The sequence below is a fragment of the Letharia lupina genome, assembly GCF_014066315.1.
Source record: "Letharia lupina isolate WasteWater1 chromosome Unknown contig_14, whole genome shotgun sequence".
Lineage (NCBI taxonomy): Eukaryota > Fungi > Ascomycota > Lecanoromycetes > Lecanorales > Parmeliaceae > Letharia > Letharia lupina.
In genome coordinates this window covers 1,033,659-1,050,508 of record NW_023502983.1, presented here as the reverse complement: position 1 = coordinate 1,050,508, position 16,850 = coordinate 1,033,659, and the positions used below count along the sequence as shown (strand labels likewise).

Genomic DNA, 16,850 nt, shown 5'->3' with positions numbered 1-16,850 from the left:
AGTGTAAAATAAACCAAGACCTTCAAGGTACAGAACTTGAGAATAGTATCAGTTTCTAGAGAGTAGACAGCGGGAAAGAAAGACAAAATACATGTTATTTATTGTCACATATATCAAGTATACCTCGTAACGAAACCCTCGAGTCTGCATGAGTGCACATCTCTTTGAACAGGCTCGTTTGAAAATACCTTTACCAGCTAGACCAAAGTCTCGTTCTCGGCCTCCCCTTTCCCATTCTCATCCAGCACCAGGCTATCCATATCGTGTGCGTAGTTGTACAGCGACCCAGCCTTTTCGCCCACTTCATTAAACATAGCAATAGATTACGTGATGGCACTAGCAGACTGCCACATCGATTTCGTGTGTTTCGAACAAGGCTGTCTGAGTGCGACAGTCAGAGCGCCGTCAAGCCTCTTTTCGATCAAAGAAAGTTTTGCGGTAGGGTGGGCTGATAATCAGATCGGATGCGGAGCCGCTGCTCGAGAGGAAGACGAAAGCATGCTGCAGTTCTTGGCGTCGATTCGAACGAGGAAACCCGACCAAGGGTCTGTTGGCTCGGGATGTGGGTTGTTCCAAAGTCGCGATAGATCGCAGCGGCGGAATGCAGCTCGGGAACATTGCATCAAATGCGCCTTCTATGCAAACAGATGTTGAACTTCAGAATTGCACACCGTTCTTCATCCGTTACGTTCTCCGAGGATGTGAGAGAGCTGGGACACAAAGGTAACGAGAGCTTGGGCAGTCCAGATATTACAAGGCTTCTATTTACCCGTCCAGAATATCTGTATAGACCGTCGGGAACTTTTCTCTTGCTCTGTCTAACATTAGTCTTCCATGCTGGTATGAAAGTCAATATTCACTTGAGCAACGTGTTCTGCACTATCAAGCATACCTGCCCAAAACATATGGAGATGTAGTGGCCTGACCAGCGAGGGAGACTATTTCGTTCGGATATGAGCGTGGTGAGGAGGATAACAAGAGGGTGCCGCAGCTGGTCCGTCAAGCTTGCTGATGGCACGAAATGTTTTTTAGAAGGTTCGATTAAAGCGGCCAATGGCAGGGAGGGCTGTTGTTAATTCCGTTCATGTGATCAGCATCATGACTCCAAGTCTATCAGTCCTTGAAATGCTGAGAGACGCCGGGAAAGACATAGCAGATTCAATATATTCTTCGATATCGAAGTGAAAATTCCCCTCCCCTAGAAGCCATTGCACTGCCGCTGTCAAAGCAAAAAGCTTCCTTTCTCAAACCCTGGCCCCCCTCCCCCTTCATTTCTGCTCATCCTCTGGCCCTAGCGGCTTCTCCCCCTGCTTCTCCACGCTCTCCCTCTTCTTCTCCGCTGGCTCCTCTGGACTCCTCTTCACCGCATCCTCCGTAGGTGTGCCCTCATCTTTGTCGCCCGGAATAGCGCTCCGCTCCGACACAGGTTGTTGCACACTCGCTGTATCTGGGGAATTGGCACCCTCGGTCCCGCGGGTCTTCTTGAGCTGGGCTTGATCGCTGGAACTCGATTGCGGGTTGCCGAGGTCGCCTTCGGCGAAACGGGGGTATGTGGTTGTGAGGCTGCGGCGGACTGTTACGGTTGTTAATCTATGAGTTGGTAAAGGAGAAAGGGGGAAGGGGAGAGGTACAGATGGGTGGGGTGAAGGGATAACGGAGTGGTTGGAGGGACGCCGGGGAGCGTGTGGAGAGACGGAGGATGCGGGATGCCATTGTCACGTATACTTGAAGTTTTTGTACTTTTAATAAGAGAGGCTCGATTTTCTCGAGTGTGAAGTAGATGGCAACAGCATAGCTCCTCCCAGCAGCGCTAATGCGAGCTTGTGACTACGTCATAGAGAGGTCAAAATTTTAGCGGAGGAATTGGATCAATGCAGTTTTAAAAACACCATCTCAAACATTTATACATATTATTTGACTTCAGTTCCCACGCCTGCTTTACGCCAAATGGCATTTGCCCTGTCGTACAAATATGCCTTTGATAATCGATACCATTGCTATCATGCCTTCCTAGACGCTATGCATATGCTGCTTGCCTCCAATGATCCCCCCTTGCCCCTTGTCCCTTGCCCATGCTCCGTCAGAAGCATCCTCAGGCTTTATACAGCGTGTCCAAGAAACCCTCAGCCAGACTGTTGACCACACTCGGGTTCGGGAGACTCCCGGCGACACCGTACAACGCCGCCGCATCGCCTTTCGCTCCGCCCTTTGCTCCCTTGCCTTCCACAATTCTTACCCTCTCCTTTTCCTTCTCCTCTTCTACCACTGCCACGAGGTCTCCAATAAGTTTGTCCACGGCAGCGACAACTGGTAATGTTACAGCAACATGAATGGCTGGTGGCCTTTGTAAGGCATTTAGATGCCATCCTTTACTCGACATAGCATCGGCAAGATCGTACACGTTGAGAGTTCTCGACGTGAAAGCGACAACGCTGACGAGCGGCTTTCCCATGACAGTGAGATCGTCCCGCAGAGAGGGGTGCTCTCGGATGGTTGATTCAATTTTCTTAGCAGCGCCAACTATTTTATGGCAACTATCGATGTAGCCGCTTTCGCCTTGAGACATTAGGCTAGCCCAACAGGTGGCAATGAGAGCACCCGGACGTGAGCCTGCAATGCTCGGTGAGGCGTACACGCCTCCAGACCAGTCGGCGGAGACGAAGTACTGGTACGTGCGGAGCGCCGATGTCCGGTAAAGAAGGACAGAATTTCCTTTGGGCGCAAAGCCGTATTTGTGGGTGTCGCAGGAGATGCTTGTGACGCCTTTCAGGGTGAAGTCAAACGGGACAGTCGGGAAACCCGCGCGTGCGAGAAAAGGGACTAGGAAGGAGCCGAGACAGCAGTCGACATGAAGAGGCAGAGATCCTTTCTTGCGGAGAGCGAGGCGGGATAGAGATGTGATGTCGTCAACGATGCCGTGAGGGAAGTTTGGGGCAGACCCAACGAGAAGTATGGTATTGCTGTTGATTAGACGAGAAACACTGGGTATGTGTACACTGTATGTTGGTGCCGGACAGGCTACCAGGTGAACCTTGATACCGAAGTAAGCGCCAGCTTTGCGAAACGCTGCGTGAGCAGTATCTGGTATTACCCTGTACTAGTCAGCAAAGCCCTTCACAGTCCATAGCTGCACACACATTTCAGGCTCAGTGACGCCACGTTCTGCGCGCGCCTTCTGCCTAGCGCTCAAGCACGCCATTAATATTGACTCCGTGCCACCACTCGTAGTAACTCCAGCTCCTCCAGCTGGTGCATTGAACATGGCAAGGACCATAGCGACAATCTCCGCCTCCATCTTTCGAACTCCTGGAAAGACGTCTGGATGTATCGGATTTGCAACGCTGAACTTTTCAAAGGCCTCTGATTGTAGCTTGATCAATTCGTTCCCGCCATGGTAAACCGCTCCGCTAACAAGGCCATCCTCCCAGCGTGTATGCTCCATACCACCAAGTATTTCCAACTCTGCCCTCACTTGCTGCTCGGTCCATCCTTCCTTCGGTAGCGTGAGGTATCGACTTATGCCAGGCCCTTGAGGGACTAGCTTTCCTTCGAGTTTGGTAATTGCTTCAGTGACTTGCTTTTGTACTTGGCTACGTACGCCAGGACTTTTTAGGAATATGCCGTAAAGCGTCCGTCGTATCGAGATGTACGCCTCCGCCACTGTCCCGAAGAGCCCGCGGCCTTTGAGCTGCAAGACACCTTTTCTTGTCCATCGTAAGAGAAAAGAGAAGAAGATCAGGTTACGGAGACTGTATTCAGTATCAGTACCAGTGTGGTGCACAACGCGTATAGAGAGCTTCTACATCTCAGTGCCTATATTGAGATAATTGCCTCTCGGGGTGTTCTTTGTAGACGGTAGCGACGTCCGAAGACTTACAGGCATACGAGAGCTTCCCATCATTTATAGATGGTAGTCAGTAACCGGCGGGATAATGAAGGTTAGCGACCAAGGAAAATAAAGCACATTGAGATCATCAGACATCAAGAAGTTCTAGGCTTGAGAAGTTTATTGCCGAGGGCCTCGGATTTAACAGGCTTGGCATCATCGGACGGGAGAAAAGTTGAATAACTACTATCGCTGTACATGCTTGCCGTACGCCTTGCTGATTCCCATAGTTCAAGTCATGCCTAAGCAGCATCTTTCCATTGTCCAAAGCGTCCTAAAGTGGAAGAGGCAAGGCGTCATTGCCAGCGACCTGATGGACTTTTTGGGAACATCCGGCTCTTCGCGTCCCATAGCCAACGACAACTCGGCGATCGCGTCCTTTGTAAGACTGTAGGCTTACCCTGAAGATCAAGGATTCTCGGCTCGAGGCAGCTCCACACTTGCTGGTCCAATACTCAAGGTGCCAGCTGCATGAATTCGTCCAGAAGTCCATCAATCACCTGTTCTATCAACCCGCTACTGGCTTCTCAATGTAGTACCCAGGATCCGGTCTCCTCCTTTCCCGCATCTCTGCATTTGTCAACGCCTCCTCGACCTCTGATACGGCAACTAGCTCTTTGATCCTCATGATCTGACCTGCGGTGGAGGGATTGACGGGCTTGAAGACAGTGGCCATTCGCTTTCGCAGACCCAAGGCGTTAAGAACGCCCTGTGTCTTCTTAGGCAGCCCAATGGATGAACGTATGAGCGTGATCTTGAAGAAGGGCATTGCCTCGAGCAGGTGGCAGTATTTGCGTGGAGAGAAGTGGTGGGCTCGGGCGATTCGTTTGGTTCAATCTGTCGCGTATGCTTGGGCGTTAGGACGAAGACAAACGACTGTAGGAAATACCTACTATTAGATTCTAATCGACGAAACCTGTGGTTAATTGGCTGATCGATAAATAGGTAGTTGTAAAGATGGGATTCTGCAGTCCCCAAACGTCACAAATCTGAGTCTGGCGCGGAAAGGGAATCTGCGCTTAGCCCACTAGGAGCCGAAGGGGCTTAGCGAGGCTCGGGACGTCTGAGGTAGTAAATAGCCACGATAGCCACCTCGGTTTTGCGATCTGGATCAAGCATGCTGGCCATGCCCGGATTGCGCGATTGAGAGCAGGCCAAATGGCCGATAATGAAGGGGTGACCGTACAGCTTGCAGAGCTGTTACGGCACCCTGAAGACCTCGATAAGATACCCTTTCTAAAGTCCGAGTTTATTCGCAAGAAAGCCGCGGTAGACGGACAGCTCAAGGTTGGGCTCAAGGAGCAATTGGAGATCACACAGTCTGGCATGAACTCGATTGGGGATGGACAGAGAACAGTCAATCAGATCAAGGAGGAGCTCATGAAGATCGACAAGCTATGCGCGGAGTCGCAGAATATGATCCGGGATTTCCCTAATATCAATTTGGTTTCCCAGGTGCACAGGAACTTCACCCAGGTCGAGACAATGAAGGCCAATATTGAGTCTTTCGATAGCAGGCTAGATGAATTGGCCAGGCTTCTGAGTGAAGACGACCAGGACCTGGAGAACCAGCCCAATATTCTCAACGTACACTACGGGCTTACGCAGTTACGAGACATCCGGGATGATGCTATGGACCAGATCAAAAGAGCTTCGGATGCGTCTCTAGAGAATACACTCCAGAATCATTTCGAGAGATTGGAAGATGTAGTGAATTGGTTCGATGAGCACATCGGCCAGGCTTGCATGAACCTGATACCTTTAGTACAAACGGACAACAAAAGCATGATAGTGCGCTTGGCGGTCATCATCGAAGAGGAGGAAAAAAGTGACAAGAAGGTCCAGGCATTGCAAGACGCTCAACGAGATTACAAAGACCTTGCGTCCAGGTTCAAGTCCATGAACACCAGCGCCAGACAAATACGGGGTTACAAGGAGAAGTTCATGAAAGCCATTGAGCTCTCCGCACAACAGAATTTCGATTCGGCAGAGGAAAAGTTTTTCGAAGATCCAGACAAACTGTCCAAGATCATGGCGTGGTTCTTCAATGACCTTGTGGCCGTCGAGCAAGGCATGACAGAACTGATGCCCAAGAAATGGAAGATATACAAGACATACACGGATATATACCACAGCTTAATGCACAACTGGCTCATCCGGCGGATTGACGACCCCAACCTAGCCCCTCCACATATGCTGGCAATCATCGAGTGGACCGAGAAATACTATGGGAAGATGAACAAGCTCGGGTGGAGTCAAGAGGAATTACAGCTTCCGGTCCTCGACAATAGAGAGATCGAGCTGATTCGAGACTACCGAGAACTGATCGTGAAGTCCGTGGACGAATGGATGGATCGGATGCTCACCACCGACAGAAAATCCTTCGCAGAGCGCAAGGAGGGCTCTTTGGACAACGACGAGCATGGCTACTTCCGCACCAAGACCCTAGGAGACATGTGGCGCATGCTTCGCGAGCAACTCCTTGTCGCTGGCAATTCAGGCCGCACAGACGTGGCCGAAGGGGTCATCGACGCCATGTTCACCGCTCTCAAAACACGGCAAAATCTCTGGCAGAAGATGGTCGACGACCAGTCTGCTAAATACAAGACGCCTACCGCCGAACAAGATGGTCTCCAAGTCCTCCAAGACTGGCTGGTTGCGATTGCCAACGACCAGATCGCCTGCATCGACGACAACGCTGAAGCCGGCCAAATGGGATACCTAAGCCGCTTCCAGCGCGATTTTGAGCCCCTGGTCTCACCCAAATACATTGCTCAAGCTAACGCTGAACTCGAAAACATACGCGATGGTTTCGTAGACCTAGGTACCCACTGCATCACCACATTCGTCTCCCTAATCTTCATCATTGACTTCCGCTCCGTGCTACCGGAATTCTTCACCGCGAAGTGGTATACAGAATACGGCATGAAACGTATCATTACAACTTTCGAGGATTATGTAAATGACTACCAAGGCGTGCTGCACAGCTCTCTTCTTGACGTCTTCGTTGAGGAACTGGCAGACGAGCTCCTCGTGCGCTATCTCTCCTCCGTTCGAAACAAGGGCGCCAAATTCCGCCGCGGGGAACCATTTACCGATAAATTCAAGGACGACGTACTTACCTCCTTCGATTTCTTCGGCAAATACCCAGAGTTTGCAACTATCAAGCGAAAATGGCGCGTAGTCGACTATCTCGTCCGCATGCTCGAGTCTGACAAGACTGCCGTGGCGACCGTCTATGAGGCGTTCAAGAGAGAGTACTGGGACGTGCAGCTGAGTTGGGTCGAGAGCGCACTCAGAGCCAGAGATGACTATGATAGGAGCATGCTGAGCAGTGTGAAAGCGAAAGCGAGCGAGGTGTATGTGGAACGAGGACCCGAGACCATCATGAGTAAGGTCAAATGAGAAAGGGCGATTTGGCCAAAGAGACGGACCGAATAAATCTACTGCAACAAGAAGGCCGGACCGGTGGTGGGTTTGCAGAAGAGAATAGTCAGCAGACATGATTGCAATCGGAACAACCGGGCAGGCGGCCATGTTGCAGCCACTTCGCGGTACCGAATCGAACTGGCGGGATCTTGGACTTGGCTGTGGCTTCAGAAGCTACCTCTTGGCTACGGCCTAGCTTTGCACACGCGCGCTGGCTCGTTGGTGGATTCGATGGGACGAGAAGGGCGGCGTGAACCCGATGCAGCACTCCCTCGAAGGGTAGAGAGCCAATTCGAGGTAAGGCGAGTGTGGATGCGGGAAGAGAGTCAAGACACGGTGTAAACACCACACCACGACAGATGTGAAGGGCAGTAATCTTTCAGACGTTGACGTAAAACGACGATGTCTTTATTCATATACACCCATCCCTGTCATGCGTGTTGACAAATCAATTTCGCTGGCTCAGTATGCACTACGCACTCTGCCTCTAACCCACGATTCAACGTCTCCCGCCTCCCTTCATAACCCTCCCACCCCTGACCTTCGCCTCGCCCAATCCCCTCCTCTGCACTTTACTCCCGATGCTTCCTCCTCTTCCCCTCAGACCACCTCTACCGCTCACCCGTCCACTTCTACTACCCTGATCTTTCCCTCCTCTGGCATCAGCGAACCGAACCTCCTTCCTCCCCCCTCCACCGCCATTCACCTTCTTCACTGCCCTGCCATCATCCCCATCATCATCAACGTCCATGGAGTCTCCGTTACCGTTGGATTTCTCGCGCTTGTTGCTAAACTTCAGCCTCCCGCCTCTCCTTCGCTGCACGGCGTCCCGGCCACGTATGGCGTCGACATAAGCGTTGATGCCGCCTTCAAGGGTCATTTCGTCGCCCACATCCGGGCCGTTGGGATCCAGGGCCATTGGATCATCATCATCATTAGCGTCTCCGTCATTTTTGAAAGCAATGCCGTCGAGGTCGGTCCTGTTCTTTCGCTGTTTGCCTGGCGCTTGTTTCGTAGCCGTTGGTTTCCGACTCGAAATGTTGGCGAGGGATTTGCGGTCGAGGAGATCGAGGGGTTCGTCGGCGTCTTCGGTAATGTATGTTTGCCCTCTCCCTCCTCTGCCATTGGACTCCGCCCCGCGCTCATCGTCGGAACCATGGCCAGAGTCGGAGGAGGATTCGCTACCGTAAAGCGCTTCATCATACTCGCTCTCAAACCTGTTCTTCCGTTTGGCTGGCTCATCGGTAGCAGCTTCAGCGCCGTCAGCTGCCTTGTGCCGCTTACGCCGTTCCTTGGTCTTCCGGATATTGTTTATAAGCTTTTTGTCGTCTTCTGGACACTGTTTCTCAATGGCATCAAAGCCAAATCGCCGGATAGCGCGCTCGAGTATATGCTTCACTTTCGCTCTGAATTGCGCTTTATGCTCTCTCGACCATGACATGAGGCCTGGCACCAGTGTGTCGAGCTTTGGTTTCACAATGTCTTCGGGGAGGGAGATTATAGCAACCTTGACAAAGCCGAGAACGGAACGTACAATTTCACGATTCGTGGAGGTGAGGAATAAATCCATTGTTTGGACTAGATCTTCGATGACCGCGTGAGGAAGCTGCGAAGCGAACTCGTACAGGATTCGCGTCAGGGCCGTTATGCTGGCAGAGACCATATGCGGCGTTGAGCCCACAAGTCCGGCGGATACCATGGTGAAAAACTCCTCCAGACTGGCTTGTGCAATGGGTGCGTCCGCCGCCATGTGTGGGATCTGCGATTGATTGATTTGTCCGCCTTGAGACATCTTGCGAGCCATGAGAACAAGGAGGTCGAATGCAGCTGTACGGGCTTTTTCGTTGACTTCTTTGGCCGAGATAACCACTTCGGAGAGGATAGAGGGAATGAAGTGGAGGGATGTCGGTGGGAGGTGCTCGACGACGACTGAAATCGCAGCGAGACGATCGCGGCGGGCTGGGGCGGAGACGGTAGAGGCGGTGGTAAGGAGGAGAGATTGGAGTTCTACGTTGCGATCTTGGAGGGCGAGGGTGCCTGTTAGAGAGGTGGCGAGACGGGGCAGGAGCTTATAGGCCTTCTTTTGGAGTTGGGGGTCGGACGACTGTGGGAGAATGAGGGCGGCGAGGGAGAAAAGCGTGGGGAAGGTAGGGCGCGGGAGGTATATTGAGAGTGTTATGATCAGATCCATGAGGGTATGGCTTGTTGGCGGCATCTTATCGGCCGAGGTTTGCTTTTGCTTTTGCTTGTCGGCTTGAGTTTGAGAAGTGGATTCTGCAAGGGCGAGGGCGTCTTTAAGCATCCTTATGACTCCCTGGAAAGTCTCGAGTAGCTCCTAGGAAGTTTTAGCGATGAAACTCAGCAGCGTTCAAGTATCATACCTTCTCGGGAGTGATACTCAAGTAAGCATTGATGCACTGCAGAATATAACCCCTGTACTGCGGCAATGTCTTTTCATAAACATTAACTAGTACTGCTAGCAGATTTCCAGAAAATGACGACAGATGACTGAGGTCCTTCTGCGCATTAACCTTCGTAGCCCGCTTCTTGAGGAGTGATTCCTGGTCAGAAGCTTCCATATTGGCAATCTCTTGATTCGATTCCACCAGCATCTGGAGAGCTTTGCAAACGTCTACCCGAAGCTCCGTCTGCTCGTAGAGCAAAGTAGCCAACATCTCGGCAAAGCTCTGATCAAAAGCTGTGCTCAGATCTAGTGGTAGATTGCAATAGCCCGGCAAGAGCGCCCAAATCTGCTGCACCAGAGTCTCGAATATCTTGATTTCCATTGTTTTTTCGGAGTTCCCATTGTCTTTCACTCTTTGAATCATCGTTTTGCTCAGAGGTACAAACTCGGATCTGAAATGAGTGAGATTGGTGTTCTGGACACGGTCTCGCAAGATGGGCAACAGCCACGCTCTTCCTGGTTGACCTGCTTTTGGCTTCGCCAGGTTCAGCGGTAGAATCTGGAGGACAGAGTCTGGTCCCATGGCTTCGATGGCGTTGCCAAGGACAACGTCCGCTTCTTTTTTGCCATTGAACGAGTCGTTACCTCGTAGCTCCCCAACGGTCTTTACTATGTCATTTAGAAGACCAACTGATCTCCATCTGAACGCCGAGAAGAGAGCCGACAACACGGTGAAAATTTCCATCCATGCAGATTGATATTTCACACTCAAAAGTGCAGTTGCTGCTTTCGCTAGCTTTTCAAGTACTTTTTCGTCGTATATGGAAGGCTCTAGGATTGCTGTGTCAGGTACACAGTTGACCGAAAATGAAATTAGACATTCTGAAGCAGATACGCGGATGTTGTGTGACGAGGAAGCAAGGAATCCGGAAATCGTCTCGAAGAGCTCAGGCAACTTTTGGAAAGTCTCATCCGGGCTGACTTGCGCCGAGACATCATAGCCTCTCGACATGACGGCGATCCACGGAGGCAGCAGTTGCGAATCGTTCTGTGAAGGCCGCAGCTCGGAGATAGCTTCCATCAGCTTTGGTAGCTTTGCAGAAGATATTTCGTCGGCCATCCCTGCAAATATGACTTCAAATATTTCAAAAGCAGACATTGTGAGGTACTCATTGTTTGACCGCGAGATGTTCATGAGGACTTCACAGAGTGGCTCAATCTTCTTACTTGGCCAGCCTCCAGAAGCGGAAGCTATTGTCTTGACCAGCTGCAGCGCATGCATGAGACCTGGCTGATGTTCCTCCTGCCTGTGACCCTTTCCCTTCTTTTTCCCACTTGCAGCCATATCACTGACATTTCGCAAAGCTGTCTCGGCGCACATATCCGCGGCTGGATGATCCAGTGAAGGGCTTGGAGGGGGGTTCTTCAAGACATGCATGACCGCGTCCTGCGCACGCTTTCTGACCTTCGGTCTGTGCTCTGACGCGAGGACCAATAAGCCTGCGATAGCTCTCCGTGGGCTGACCTGGGTCTGCGGAAGCGCCCACGCTGCATTGTCCTGCGCGACCAGCAGCGATTCCAGACATCCTACCGATGACCTTATCAAAGGCGCTTCAATCTCATTATGAGTCAATACAGGAGCAATACTCGTAAGTATCTGAGAGAACTTCGATCGGAGGAGAGGCGCAGGTACGTGGGGCGCTATGATGTCGAGGAGGTAGACGACTGATGTCGCGAGCTCTTTGTTGACAATGCCATTCGACGGGGAAACTGATTGACTGAGCAATGCGAGCAGGGCAGCAAAGTATGCTGTGGGGGTTGAGCCATACTTCTGGTCCTTGAGGGTGTCTTCGACTGCGGAGAGTACAACGGAGGTCTGCTTGCGGTCAGTGGGGGGTTGGAAGGGTCTGGGAATTGGGCCCTGGCCAACCTCTCGCTGATTCTGCAATTTGGGCGACCTGATTTTTTCGAGCTTCTCGGTCAAAGACATTCTGGATGAGGTCTCATGGGCAGGTAGAAATGCACTCCATATTTTTGTTTCATTTTGCGATTTGCGAGGCCAGGATTTATCGATAGTGTTAGGGCGTAGGCTAGATGTTAGCTCCCGCTCATAGGGCTTAGCGTTGTATCAATCTTGGCTAACGAGCTAGTAGGTATCTACATGATGGAATAACTGGCAGGTATTTCGTCGAAACGATCCATGGTAAATGCAATCATATGTGTGATCTAGATCGAGAGGATTTGTTTCTATGTATTATATACCGTTCTCCTTTGATCTTGAGTCAGACCTGACTTCTGATCATTTCTGAAAACCGTACACATAATGCTAGGAGTATGTCCGCTCAAACGCCCGCCTTATTCGCTCTCTCCGATGCAACCAGCCTCTACCGGACATCTCGTGCGACTGATCGCCACCTGTATACGCGCAGTCATCGCTTAGCTCCCAACGGTGAGCATCTAAGTCGCGTTCTTGAGTGTGGTTCGCTTGAGGAAGGTACCTGACTGCATAGGTCGCCTCCGGCAAAGCTCACAATGCTGGCCAGGCACTTTTTTTTGGCAGCAGCTGCGAATCTTGTTTGGGCGCTGTTCTCGGATGATCCGGTATTGGACATGTCGGACATGATACGGGCAAATAAATGGAGCTGCTGGATGAGATGGTGACCGGTAGGCTTGAAGGCTTGAAGGCTTGAAGGCTTCAGACTGTATCGAAAACCGCACATGGGTGCGGTTGGTCGAGAGGTTCTTATAGAACATTTCGAGTTCAACATGTTCGTTCTATCGTCCTGATCAGGCGTGCCAACCAGCCTGAATACGTAATTCCTTCAGCTGTGCCTTTGCGGAGGACCCTAACGAACGTGGCGGCGGTTTTGCTCCAACAACCTACAAGACAACGACCAAAGGCGGAGAGGACATTCCAAAAGGCAGCCAAACTCCGGTAAATTGCAGTATCAGGTACAAAAGAGCGAACAATATGTAATCGGGTATCTTGATCCTCTTGTATATACAGTAATCGTTGGGCGAGTTCGACGTTTAGAAAAGCGGAAGACCATTGGCTGGCTAAGTAGACAACAAAAGCAATCAAGGTTGCTCGCTTTCAGGTGGTGGCTCGGTACTCGATGTTGGTACCTCTTGGCCAATCGGTGCTGGCGGCGGAGCAGCCGCTGGCTGTTGCTTGCTCGCTGTCGCAGCCTGCAGTCTTTGGTCCAAAGCCTTCAGAGCCAATGCTCTCCTCCGCTCTGCTTCTTCTCTCTTTCCGCCACCACCTCTTCTGCCTCCTTGATTGAGCAGGCTTGGTAAGCCGCCTTCACCTCTTGCGGTAGCCTGCTCATTGCTCGTCTCGACTTCCTCTGCAGAGAAAGGTGTTATGACGCGTATAGTCACCAAAGCATTGTAAAGGCCATCTGCAACAGCCGCTATGGGGGGTTGGACGACATCAGGCCAGAAGTAAGCGAAAGCGAAAGTTTCGGATGCATCTCCTTTTATTGTGGGTCCTCCTGTGCTGGCTCCGGAGAGCTCGGCCTCCTTTTTATGGAACCGAAGGTATGTCCAGCTTGTAAAGAAGCCGGCCCAGCCCAACACAAGCGCTGTGTCTGTTCCAATTACCAGCCCAGCGATTGTATTCGCGGTAAGGAAGATGGCAGGGAAATGTTTGACTCGTATTTTGATGATGCCTTTGAGTATTGTGACCGTATGCTCGGGGACGAGCTGCTTAAAGGCGACGAGGAAGGCGCCTTGAAGGGCAACGGAACCTTGAATGAAAGCCAAGCTGGGGCGAGAGGATATGAGCTTGATGGTTAAGGGGACGGAGTAGAGGGAACACGTACGCTCTTGAGTCATCACGCGTGATGGCGAACCAGAGCACATACACCAACGTTGCAATGAAGTTTGGCAGCACAGTCACCAACAGCACGAACTTTCCAAACTCGGTTGACCCCCACGCACGTTCCAGGTATTTGCCGCCATACAGGATGGTTGCACCGGCGATGAGCAATGTAAGGACATTTTGCTCGGCGAAGGTCGCTGTAAAATAGACCCATGGGTAAAAGAGTGACCACTGGGGAATGAGGGCGAGGAGTTCGGGGTCAAGACCTCCAAATAGGTAGCGTGTGATTTGATGAGTGGTTGAGATGGCAAGGAGGAGACCGAGAAGGACGCGGGTCAAGGGTGGTATATTGATACGCATTTGCATTGTGCATGGTAGTCTACCGTAGGTATCAAGGCAATAATCGAAAGAAAAAATAATAAATAATTTAATGCATACGCTTCGTATTGCTGCAAAGTGTCATTTAATTAAAGAGGATGATGATCTTCGTATTGGTTCACTCGTTCTCCCCCTTCCGCTGTGACTGTGACTTGTGAGCCTGTGAGGAATTTTGACGCCGTTACAAGGATCACTAGCGTACGGCTAGCTTTGACCCAAAACAATTCCAAAGCCAATGAAGACAGACCCAAGTCGCGCTTTTCCCCTCAAGCCACTTCGCAATAGTGCATCTGCGCTTGGGGTCAGCGTGGGATGAACCCCATCTTGTCTCTTTCAATTTCACCCTTTACATTTCTGCCAGCCAGATGCCGGAGTGTGGATTGCTAGCACGTGCCTGCAGACCGTTGCAGATATTATAGTTGTTATTATTATTATTATTAGGAGGTATTATTATTGTTGCCGACAGCGCCGTGAAACTACAGTACAACCATCTCTACCTTACTTTACCGTACCGTACTTACCTTACGAGTACCTTAGGCCCCTGGGAGTTCGAGATCTGCTCTTCGGGAGCACTAATTTAGTGGAAGCTTGACGCCTCGCCTGCCGAACGCTAGCTTCCAGGTGGTGCTCTGGCAAATCGAAACCAAATCCTCGGTCATACACTCATACCTTACCTCCCACCCCAACAAGGTGTTTCATCCATTATATTCTCACGCACAATTAATTATCATCATCTCTCGCCTCATGTAGGCGCATGCGACACATCCCCCCATCGATATGGCTGCCGGCACATTAACCTCGGACCATGTGAATTATCTAATTTGGAGGTACGTCGTCCATTCGATGCTGGATCAAATTCAAAACCCAAACGATTCGCTAACTCTATCATCCCCGAAAGATATCTGCAGGAGTCAGGTAATACGATTGCCGAATCTTCTTCCACCAAGGTCCTGTAGATACTGATATCCTGTGTTTTCAGGCCACGGTGATGCGGCTGTCAAGCTGCAGCGTGACTGGCTCTTAGATCCCCAGACCCTTCCGTTCGCACAACATATCAAAACCCACGCCTTGGTATCATTAGTACAAAAAGGTCTCCAGTACCATCAAATCGAGCAATCATTAGACCAGGTAAGTCATATTGCGCAGTCAAATAACCGCATGTTCTCAGATTATTTAGCCCGGGGGTCGGAAATCTTCGTCGGCGGCTACCCTACTATTTTTCGGTACTGAAGCCGGTCGGGCATCATCTATAGCGCAACAAGAGCAGATTGAAGACGAGAGGGCAAGATCCTCAAGCGCACGAAAACATGGCCGGGATTCTAATACTAATGGACTATCCTTGGATCTACCCCCACCGGCACCAGCAGCAAAACGGAGTCGACGCAGTAATGGTGACATATCCACCAATGGCGATCGAGGAGACGGCGACAGCATGCAAACCGACCAAAATGGCTATCATTATCAGAGTGAAGCACCGGTACCGGTATCGCCGACTAATTACTCCCCCGCAGAAGATGGTCCAACGGCCAATGGCATAGACATGGACATGGACATGGATGAAGATGCCGATGCGCCTGGCAGCCCCGCCTCGGACAATGCACCATTAGTACAGACGCTCACCAACGGCGAAAGCAGAGGCGTTCAAAGCGACAAAGTTGCAGAACTCGGACCGCAAACGAGCATTCTGACAGTATCTGAAACAAGCCACGTGATGCATACTGCATGGAACCCGAAAGATCCAACTATCCTTGCAACTAGTGGAGAGGCGCTATGCCGTCTTTGGTACATTTCAAGATCGGCAGCTTTTGACGATAGTCCTAACCACCAATCATATGTCGACCTGTTCGATTCATCCCACCGCTCCTTCGTCTCTACTATGGCATGGGATCCGACGGGCGAAATACTCGCCGTCGCTACTCGCGATGACAATTCCGTCTGGGTCGGCGCAGTAAGTCTTTGGTCAAAGGCTGGAAAGGCACTGGACGAGCTACCAGCTGTCCAAGACTTGGTCCTCAGATTGCGCTGGTCGCCTTCCGGCAAACAACTGCTAGGAATCACCTCTTCCGGTGATGCCACTTCATCTTTGGCGCTCTGGGACGTCGACTCGTCGCAATCTATGCCTCCCTACCAACTCCCCAGCGTCATCACCGATGCCGCTTGGACATCGAATCACCAAATCACCATCTGCGGCAATAATATCATCGCCTCATCTCTCCTCGAAGACCAACGCATCATCGCACTGAACACTCGCTCCGAGCCAACAGCCCAACACGATTGGTTTCACATACGCTACGATTCCCGCACCCACACTACCGCCCTCGCTGCTGAAGATACACCGGTCCTTGGCCTCATCGACCCATCGGATACCCTCCATACCATCACCGCACATGAATCCGAAATCACAGCTCTCGCCTATCAACCTGTCACCAACCTCTCCGCTTACCCAGCCAGCGCTCCCCGCCTCCTTGCCACCTCCTCGCTGGACGGATCCATCAAAGTATGGGACGCCAAGCGACCCTTCGATCTGGTGCACACCCTCTCACTAGGCCACGCGGCACCCGCAATAGCTATGTCGTTTACTCCAGACGGTTACCTGGTCGCAGCAGCCAATTGGAATAGAGTGCTGATCTGGAATGCAGAAGCTGGAGGGTTGCCGAAGGCAACCTGGAAAGGTGTGCTGGGCAAATTTCCCAATGGTATGCTTACCAATGGGAATGGAGCTAGCGAAGAGGAGGATGACTTTGGAGGCGATGCAAACAGCTCTTTGAGCTGGGACGCCGAAAGTGGAAAGTTGGCATTGGGGATTGGCAATAAGGTAGGCACCCACCATATTCGTCTGGAGGCTGCGCAGACCCGGCTGACGATCGCAAACAGGTTGCGATCATCAACTTTCGGCATTGAAGAATGGAGCATCACGGAATGACTCCTCA

At 51.3% G+C, this 16,850-nt stretch overlaps 7 protein-coding genes across 7 annotated transcripts; 2 read left to right on the top strand and 5 right to left on the bottom strand.

The window, feature by feature from the left end:
- Nucleotides 1–1,268: 1,268 nt before the first annotated feature.
- Nucleotides 1,269–1,713, bottom strand: HO133_002268 (uncharacterized protein; the record flags this gene model as incomplete). The annotated part of the gene is made up of 2 exons (XM_037293195.1): nt 1,269–1,573; nt 1,632–1,713. 2 exons carry the CDS (start codon nt 1,711–1,713, stop codon nt 1,269–1,271), a joined length of 387 nt encoding a protein of 128 aa, XP_037150848.1.
- Nucleotides 1,714–2,092: 379 nt separating this feature from the next.
- HO133_002267 (uncharacterized protein) lies at nt 2,093–4,655 on the bottom strand (the record flags this gene model as incomplete). Its single annotated transcript, XM_037293194.1, has 4 exons — nt 2,093–3,092; nt 3,138–3,749; nt 3,804–3,872; nt 4,426–4,655. 4 exons carry the CDS (start codon nt 4,653–4,655, stop codon nt 2,093–2,095), a joined length of 1,911 nt encoding a protein of 636 aa, XP_037150847.1.
- Nucleotides 4,656–5,044: 389 nt separating this feature from the next.
- On the top strand, nt 5,045–7,291 carry HO133_002266 (uncharacterized protein; the record flags this gene model as incomplete). Its single annotated transcript, XM_037293193.1, has 1 exon — nt 5,045–7,291. The coding sequence occupies one exon, from the start codon at nt 5,045–5,047 to the stop codon at nt 7,289–7,291; it is 2,247 nt and encodes a 748-aa protein (XP_037150846.1).
- Nucleotides 7,292–7,814: 523 nt separating this feature from the next.
- Nucleotides 7,815–11,709, bottom strand: HO133_002265 (uncharacterized protein; the record flags this gene model as incomplete). The annotated part of the gene is made up of 2 exons (XM_037293192.1): nt 7,815–9,650; nt 9,697–11,709. 2 exons carry the CDS (start codon nt 11,707–11,709, stop codon nt 7,815–7,817), a joined length of 3,849 nt encoding a protein of 1,282 aa, XP_037150845.1.
- Nucleotides 11,710–12,074: 365 nt separating this feature from the next.
- On the bottom strand, nt 12,075–12,340 carry HO133_002264 (uncharacterized protein; the record flags this gene model as incomplete). Its single annotated transcript, XM_037293191.1, has 2 exons — nt 12,075–12,134; nt 12,218–12,340. The coding sequence occupies 2 exons, from the start codon at nt 12,338–12,340 to the stop codon at nt 12,075–12,077; spliced, it is 183 nt and encodes a 60-aa protein (XP_037150844.1).
- Nucleotides 12,341–12,797: 457 nt separating this feature from the next.
- On the bottom strand, nt 12,798–13,908 carry HO133_002263 (uncharacterized protein; the record flags this gene model as incomplete). Its single annotated transcript, XM_037293190.1, has 2 exons — nt 12,798–13,485; nt 13,544–13,908. The coding sequence occupies 2 exons, from the start codon at nt 13,906–13,908 to the stop codon at nt 12,798–12,800; spliced, it is 1,053 nt and encodes a 350-aa protein (XP_037150843.1).
- Nucleotides 13,909–14,697: 789 nt separating this feature from the next.
- On the top strand, nt 14,698–16,821 carry HO133_002262 (uncharacterized protein; the record flags this gene model as incomplete). The annotated part of the gene is made up of 5 exons (XM_037293189.1): nt 14,698–14,747; nt 14,819–14,835; nt 14,900–15,048; nt 15,098–16,735; nt 16,795–16,821. The coding sequence occupies 5 exons, from the start codon at nt 14,698–14,700 to the stop codon at nt 16,819–16,821; spliced, it is 1,881 nt and encodes a 626-aa protein (XP_037150842.1).
- Nucleotides 16,822–16,850: the final 29 nt, after the last annotated feature.